The sequence below is a fragment of the Rhinichthys klamathensis genome, unplaced genomic scaffold, assembly GCF_029890125.1.
Source record: "Rhinichthys klamathensis goyatoka isolate OS25496 unplaced genomic scaffold, OSU_Roscu_1.1 h1tg000044l_1, whole genome shotgun sequence".
NCBI lineage: Eukaryota > Metazoa > Chordata > Actinopteri > Cypriniformes > Leuciscidae > Rhinichthys > Rhinichthys klamathensis.
Genome location: NW_026606591.1, coordinates 173,615 through 181,591, shown reverse-complemented (window position 1 = coordinate 181,591; position 7,977 = coordinate 173,615). Strand labels below are relative to the sequence as shown.

Here is a 7,977-nt window from a genome sequence, read left to right as displayed (position 1 = left end):
ACAATTTTGTAATTTTTTTAATGATAAAGTGACCATATATAAAATGCAAGGAACAGAGATATTTTCATTAAATGCTTAGATAAAAAATGTAACAGCAATAAAGTGCTTTAATACACAATTTAATACAACATTTTTAAGAGTCTTTAGATATTTAAACTCACACAGTTGTCAACCCTTATTTGACCCAATTACCATTCAATGAAAGTTACCAGATGTACACTCAGTGAAATACAATGAGGGAACAACAAAGCGGCACCCGTTCACCAACAACATCCCCAAGCTGTAACACATAGAATACAGGCACATTCAGGCATGATTTGATTTCTTAAGCCTATTATGTCTAACATTTAATAATTAATTACTCTGATTTTGTCCTATGAAACAAAAACACTAGTAATTACAGTACACTAGTTGAACTTCTGTTCAACATGTCATGCAACATGTTGAAAATTGGAATATATTAAAACATACATAAAGCTACTCAATAAGCAAAACAACCCCTAAATATTATTTGTTCCATAAAATATTACTAAAATATATTACTATATACTTATTTTTTATATATATTTTGTGTATTATTATAATTAGCATGTATTTCTCAAAAGCATTGTGAGCTAAGTTGATCGGAGACACCATTAGTGGCAATGGTTCGATCTACTAAGGTTTACATGGAAACGCAGCATAATTACTACAATCATAAAGTCTTACAAAAATACTTACATCATCTTCAAATCAGAGGGGTTGACTTTGGGTTTAGGTACCCTGTTACAAAAGAAGGCACAGACTCATGAATGTTATATTTAGTGAAGATATACTTCTTATAGTTAAAATTTCTTTAATTTGCTAACAATTTATTAAGGTGTAAACACATTTGTTAATATACAGAACTATCATAAATAAAATAATTTTATCCTATTTTGAATTAAAGTTTTAAAACACTCTGTAGCTAAAATAAGATTGTAAGCATGTTTTTGTGTTTTGTTAATGTGTTTGTTTGAGCTTGTGCGTACTTACAAGTAAGTATTTGTGTTCATCAGGGTTTTCAGGCAGGCAATGTCATCTGTGATGTCATCATCCAAAAAAGCTTTGGTAGAAAAAAAGTTAAAAGTTCATATTTATATCTGTATTTAGTAAAAAAAAATTAAAACATTTGATATGTTTTTTTCCCTCTAACTTACCAGAGCATTTCATGTTGCAAATATTGAATGATGGCACCAGGCCGGAATCACAGGCCCACTGATCACTGAGCTGAAACACTCCATACAGGCGCCAGACAGGCCTCTTTGGCTCCTTCTCAAAAATGGGCTTTGGGTAAAAAGGGAAATTCTCATGGGGTTTGGGTAAAAAGGGAATGTGACGGCGGCGTCTCTGGGGTGAGGAACTCCTTGGGGGGATGATTGTGCGAGGCTTTGATTTTGTGGTGGGCCTTGTTGTTGAGCCAGTGGTGAGGCTTGTTGTTGAGCCTGTAGTGGGGCTTGTTGTTGAGACTGTAGTGGACTCTGTGGTGGGGCTTGTTGTTGAGACTGTGGTTGGGCTTGTTGTTGAGACAGTGGTTGGGCTTGTTGTTGAGACAGTGGTTGGGCTTGTTGTCGAGACAGTTGTTGGGCTTGTTGTTGAGACAGTGGTTGGGCTTGTTGTTGAGACAGTGGTTGGGCTTGTTGTTGAGACAGTGGTTGGGCTTGTTGTTGAGACAGTGGTTGGGCTTGTTGTTGAGGCAGTGGTTGGGCTTGTTGTTGAGACAGTGGTTGGGCTTGTTGTTGAGACAGTGGTTGGGCTTGTTGTTGAGACAGTGGTTGGGCTTGTTGTTGAGACAGTGGTTGGGCTTGTTGTTGAGACAGTGGTTGGGCTTGTTGTTGAGACAGTGGTTGGGCTTGTTGTTGAGACAGTGGTGGGGCTTGTTGTTGAGCCTGTAGTGGACTCTGTGGTGGGGCTTGTTGTTGAGCCTGTGGTGGGGCTTGTTGTTGAGCCTGTGGTTGATCCTGTGGTGGGGCCTGTGGTAGGGCTTGTTGTTGAGACAGTGGTTGGGCTTGTTGTTGAGACAGTGGTTGGGCTTGTTGTTGAGAGAGTGGTGGGGCTTGTTGTTGAGCCTGTAGTGGAGTCTATGGTGGGGCTTGTGGTGGAGCCAGTGGTGGGGCTTGTTGTTGAGCCTGTGGTGGAGCCAGTGGTGGGGCCTGTTGTTGAGCCTGTGGTTGGGCTTGAGGTGGAGCCTGTGGTGGGGCCTGTGGTGGGGCTTGTTGTTGAGCCTGTGGTGGAGCCAGTGGTGGGGCCTGTTGTTGAGCCTGTGGTTGGGCTTGAGGTGGAGCCTGTGGTGGGGCCTGTGGTGGGGCTTGTTGTTGAGCCTGTGGTTGATCCTGTGGTGGGGCTTGTGGTGGGGCCTGTTGTTGAGCCTGTGGTGGGGCTTGAAGTGGGACTTGAGGTGGAGCCTGTGGTGGGGCCTGTGGTGGGGCTTGTTGTTGAGCCTGTGGTTGATCCTGTGGTGGGGCTTGTGGTGGGGCTTGTTGTTGAGCCTGTGGTGGGGCTTGAAGTGGGACTTGAGGTGGAGCCTGTGGTGGGGCTTGTTGTTGAGCCTGTGGTTGATCCTGTGGTGGGGCTTGTGGTGGGGCCTGTTGTTGAGCCTGTGGTGGGGCTTGAAGTGGGACTTGAGGTGGAGCCTGTGGTGGGGCCTGTGGTGGGGCTTGTTGTTGAGCCTGTGGTTGATCCTGTGGTGGGGCTTGTGGTGGGGCCTGTTGTCGAGCCTGTGGTTGGGCTTGAGGTGGAGCCTGTGGTGGCGCTTGAAGTGGGACTTGAGGTGGAGCCTGTGGTGGGGCTTGTTGTTGAGCCTGTGGTTGATCCTGTGGTGGGGCTTGTGGTGGGGCCTGTTGTTGAGCCTGTGGTTGGGCTTGAGGTGGAGCCTGTGGTGGGGCTTAAAATTGATCCTGTAGTGGGACTTGTGGTGGGGATTGAGGTGGGTCTTGAGGTGGAGCCTGTGGTGGCTCTTGTGATGGAGTCTGTGGTGGAGCCTGTGGTGGGTCTTGTGGTGGAGCCTGTGGTGGGACTTGAAGTGGGACTTGAGGTGGAGCCTGTGGTGGGGCTTGTTGTTGAGCCTGTGGTTGATCCTGTGGTGGGGCTTGTGGTGGGGCCTGTTGTTGAGCCTGTGGTTGGGCTTGAGGTGGAGCCTGTGGTGGGGCTTAAAATTGATCCTGTAGTGGGACTTGTGGTGGGGATTGAGGTGGGTCTTGAGGTGGAGCCTGTGGTGGCTCTTGTGATGGAGTCTGTGGTGGAGCCTGTGGTGGGTCTTGTGGTGGAGCCTGTGGTGGGACTTGAGGTGGCTCTTGTGGTGGGGCTTGTGGTGGAGCCTGTGGTGGCTCTTGTGGTGGGACTTGTGGTAGGTCTTGTGGTAGGACTTGTGGTGGGTCTTGCGGTGGAGCCAGTGTTGGGTCTTGTAGTTGATCCTGTGGTGGGGTTTGTGGTGGTACCAGTGGTGGGACTTAATGTAGGCTTTAAGGTAAAGATAGATGGCTGTAGTGGGGTGTCATCAGGCTTGTCCTCAGTCATGGTTTTAATACAGTTGGTGTTGAATTCTGAGTCTTTGGCCTTGCAGACAACTGCCTCAGATAGAAAGAAACAGATGGAAGAAGGTAATGAAGGTTTTAGAAGCCATTATGTGACATGTCAATATGGCATCTGAAGACTGAGCAAGAAAAAAAGGGAATTTGAAAGAAAAGTTAATCTATTACTCACGTCTAGCTACAAGATCTTTCGTGTCCATGTTTTCTCCCATGACCTTAATCTCATGAAACCGAGCTGCCTCCAGCTTTGCCTTCAGCTCACATTTCCTGAAAATACGTCCCTCAATCACACTGGACACCAGCAGAACCAGCGCCAACATGGCCAACATCTTCACTGGGTTTACGCTCTTCATCTCTCTCCTCTCTGATGTCTGGAGATTAAACAAGGAAAGTGAAAGCAGAGATAAATTTAAACGTTTTGTTAGCCCTCTCATACCTTTTTGCTGAAGTACATCTATAAGTCGGTTTGTATTTTGCTATATTCACTTATAGTTACTGAGAATTCACCTTAATGTGATTGTGTATCAAGCTTCTTTTGATGCTTTTTCTTGTAAATGAAATGAAAAAATAGCAGATTTTAGCTCTATAAACATATATATGGTCAAATAGATTAAAAAGTATACATTTTTCAGAAATATTGAAAAATGAAATATTGAATAAAGAAATATTGTTTGTTATTAGACAAAGTACATCTGTAAACAATTTGAGCAAAGAACCTGCAATCATACAAGGGCAAAAACCATATTTTAATTAGTCTTACCAGACGTTTTGTTGTTGGAGATACAGATGAATGAGAATCTTTAAATGTTCCTCAGTCTTCACTGTCTGTGACCCATCAGACTTATATATGTTAGAGTTGCCTCCACCTGCAGCTGCACCTGTGCTTTTGGTTCGTCCCACCATTATTTACTTTTTTACTAAATTATTTCAACATGTTCCAGAAAAGGGTGGGCTCTCCCTGCTGAGTTTTGGTTCCTCCCAAGGTTTCTTCTTCATCCACCCAAACCAACCGTTCTGGTGTTTTAAGGCACTATATTCTGTAAAACCGTTTTTGGAACAAAGAAAACAGCTTAGGCAGGTTGAGTTACTTCCTTTGAATTCTGCTTGACTTTAGATCATGATGTTTGGTTGCGCAAAACACACACACAACCAAAATAATTCAAATTAAAACAAGAAGGTAATTGATCTTTTACAGCTGGATATCCAAACTGCACTGCTCATATGTACTGTGAAAAGCTCTATACAAATAAATGTGAATTGAATTGAATATAATAGAGCACAAGAATAATCAAGAGGAGAAGATAAAAAAAAAATTGAGCTTTTAAATCTTTACTGTTTTCTTCTTTGGGTGGATTTGTCATCAGGGTGGACCTGACAATTTCATGTCAAGCCTGTGAATAAGACAGTTCATTAGTGGTTTTGCTCAAGGCACCGTCATTTGAATAGCTCTTTCTAGAAAGAAACAATGGTTTTGACAGATTTAAAAACATTGAAGTTTATAAAACCTCCTGCATGGGACCTATAAGAATAAAAATAATAATAAAAACATTTTTGTACAGCACTTTTCATACATGGAATGCAACTCAAAGTGCTTCACAAGCATAAAAACAAATTTCAATGTCAATATAAAAAATATTCGAAAACAAAAGGTTCACAATGTAAAATAAAGAAATTGGCAGTAGTTTGACCTCAATATATCAATATAAAATATAAATAAAACGTATTTTAAATTTCTTTATAAAACAACTTTATGAGAATCAGAAGGTAAAATAAAACATAAAACAGACTTACACAACTCCAGTCCACACCATATTGTTATCCTGATTAGCAACTTTAAAAAGATATGTCTTGAGTAACCCTCCCTTTAAAAATATGAATGCTGCTATCCTTTTTAAGCTGGCTGTTATTAAACCTCTTATTAAAAAAACTGCAACTTGATCCTGGAGAATTAGTCAATTACAGGCCGATCTCGAATCTACCCTTTTTATCAAAATTACTAGAAAAGGCAGTATCCTCACAACTATGTTCCTTTTAAGAAAGAAATGGTATCTGCAAGGTTTCCAGTCAGGATTTAGACCTTACCATACTGAGACAGCTCTCATTAGAGTTACAAATGATTTGTTCTTATCATCCGATCGTGGTTGTATCTCTCTATTAGTGTTACTCGATCTTAGTGCTGGATTTGATACCATCGACCACAACATTCTTTTAAATAGACTTGAAAATTCTGTTGGCATTAGTGGAATTGCACTAGCATGGTTTAAATCATACTTATCTGACCGTTATCAGTTTGTAGCAGTAAATGAAGAGATGTCTTATCGATCAAAAGTTCAGTATGGCATACCACAAGGCTCAGTACTAGGATCGTTGCTGTTCACTCTGTACATGCTAACCTTGGGAGATTTCATTAGGAAGCATGGCATTAGTTTTCACTGTTATGCTGATGATACTCAGCTCTATATTTCTTCGCGCCGTGACGAAACGCACTAATTCACAAAATTAACAGAATGCATAGCTGATATAAAAATGTGGATGACTAGTAATTTCCTACTACTTAATTCTGAAAAAACAGAGATTCTAATCATTGGCCAAAAAACTTCCTCACTTAATAACCTAGAATACTGTCTAACACTTGATGGCTGCTCTGTCAAGTCCTCATCGTCGGTTAGGAACCTGGGTGTGCTCTTTGATAGCAATCTTTCATTTGAAATTCACGTTTATGTAAAACCGCATTCTTCCATCTTAAAAATATATCTAAATTACATGACATATCAATGAAAAATGCGGAACAGTTAGTTAATGCGTTCATGACCTCAAGGCTAGATTCACGTCTTCAAGTCCTTCACGTCTATTGCGATCTCAAAATTCTGGCCAGTTGATACCTAGAATATCAAAATCAACTGCTGGTGGTAGATCATTTTCCTATTTAGCACCTAAACTTTGGAACAGTCTCCTTAACGTTGTCGGGGAGGCAGACACACTCTGTCAGTTTAAATTTAGACTAAAAACACATCTTTTCAACCTGGCATACACATAGAACATTATACATTTCTATTATTCAAATCAGTTAAATGATTATTAGGGTACATAGATTAGGTCAGGCGGAAACTGGGACACTTCCTAAAACACCCGATGTACTCGTTACATCATAAGAAGAATGGCATTTACGCTAATGTTAGTCTTTCCATTTATTCTGAGGTTTACTGAAGTCAGCCGGATCCGGGCCGTATCCAGATCAGACAGTGTACCTGCGCCTGGACACGTCCACAACGCATCCCTGAAGTGCCAGCCTCATCAGCCCTCTGAAGGCCTCATCGACACCTTACCAAACTCATCTCCATACCGGCGTGATGACTCCGACCTCCAACCAGATGGAACTGGAAAAATATTGTGAAAATTCTGATCTAATCTGACTTCTGACTTGTAATGTTGCCTGAATCATAATCATACACTGTTCGTTCATTGGCCAAAGGAGAACTGGCCCCCGACGGAGCCTGGGTTCTCCCAAGGTTTTTTTCTCCATTCTGTCACCTGAGTGAGTTTTGGTTCCTTGCTACTGTCGACTTTGCTTTTGGCTTGCTTAGTTGGGGACATTTAATATTCCAGACTGATCTCATGAAATGGCGTATGTATGACACGCCAATTCGTATTTCCATTTTTGGCGTGCTATCAACACGCATAATCGCTTTTCAGCGTGTTTATCAACGCTGTTGACTTAACGTTACATTACTGTATATATAAATATATGACCTACCCCAACCCCGTCCCTAAACCTACCCGTCACTGGGGTTAATACCATTTATGAGTCTTCCCCTACCATCCTAGGAAAAAAAATATCGCTCCCCAGATGTAGATCTACATTTTGCTTAGTTTCGCTCGGACATTTAACGGTGTGTACATACACGCGGAATCACTCGGACATTTAACGGCATAGACATACACGCAAAAGATGACGGTTCGTTTCGGCGTGCACATACACCTGGATAGCTCAAAATGCGTATAGATAACACGCGTATGTTTGTGCGTGTATGTTTACGCAAAGTCATGATGTCATGTTGAATATTCAACAATATTATTGATCTGCCTTACTTCAGGTGGACGATGACGCAATTTTCTTCTAGAAACAAACTTGTATTATTTTCATGTTATCATATTATATATATTATACATATAGTATATATATTGTATAAATAAAGGTGACTTGACTTGACTAGCCTCTTTCACTTCATTTGGTAGGCAATTCCAAATTTTTGGAGCATTGTGGCTAAAAGAAGTACCACCAGATCATTTATGATTTACTATAATGTGTCAAAACAAAAGACCAGCATTAAAGGATCTTAAACTACGATTTGGGACGTATCTCGACAGACAGTCTGAAATGTATAGAGGTGCCAGATTATTTAATAAATGGGTTTTATAAACCAATAAA

The 7,977-nt window shown here is 41.4% G+C and overlaps 1 protein-coding gene and 1 long non-coding RNA gene across 2 annotated transcripts; both read right to left on the bottom strand.

Moving 5' to 3' along the window:
• Positions 1 to 195: 195 nt before the first annotated feature.
• Positions 196 to 2,451, bottom strand: LOC130082349 (mucin-2-like; the record flags this gene model as incomplete). Its single annotated transcript, XM_056247196.1, has 5 exons — positions 196 to 280; positions 721 to 762; positions 1,015 to 1,084; positions 1,179 to 1,943; positions 2,088 to 2,451. Coding segments are annotated over 5 exons (1,326 nt in total), but the record flags the coding sequence as incomplete, so codon positions are not given.
• A 1,012-nt stretch (positions 2,452 to 3,463) lies between these two features.
• On the bottom strand, positions 3,464 to 4,425 carry LOC130082362 (uncharacterized). Its single transcript, XR_008806763.1, has 3 exons — positions 4,309 to 4,425; positions 3,721 to 3,919; positions 3,464 to 3,584 (listed from the first exon to the last, which is right to left on the bottom strand). It is a non-coding gene; the product is annotated as an uncharacterized LOC130082362 (long non-coding RNA).
• Between the last annotated feature and the right edge of the window lie 3,552 nt (positions 4,426 to 7,977).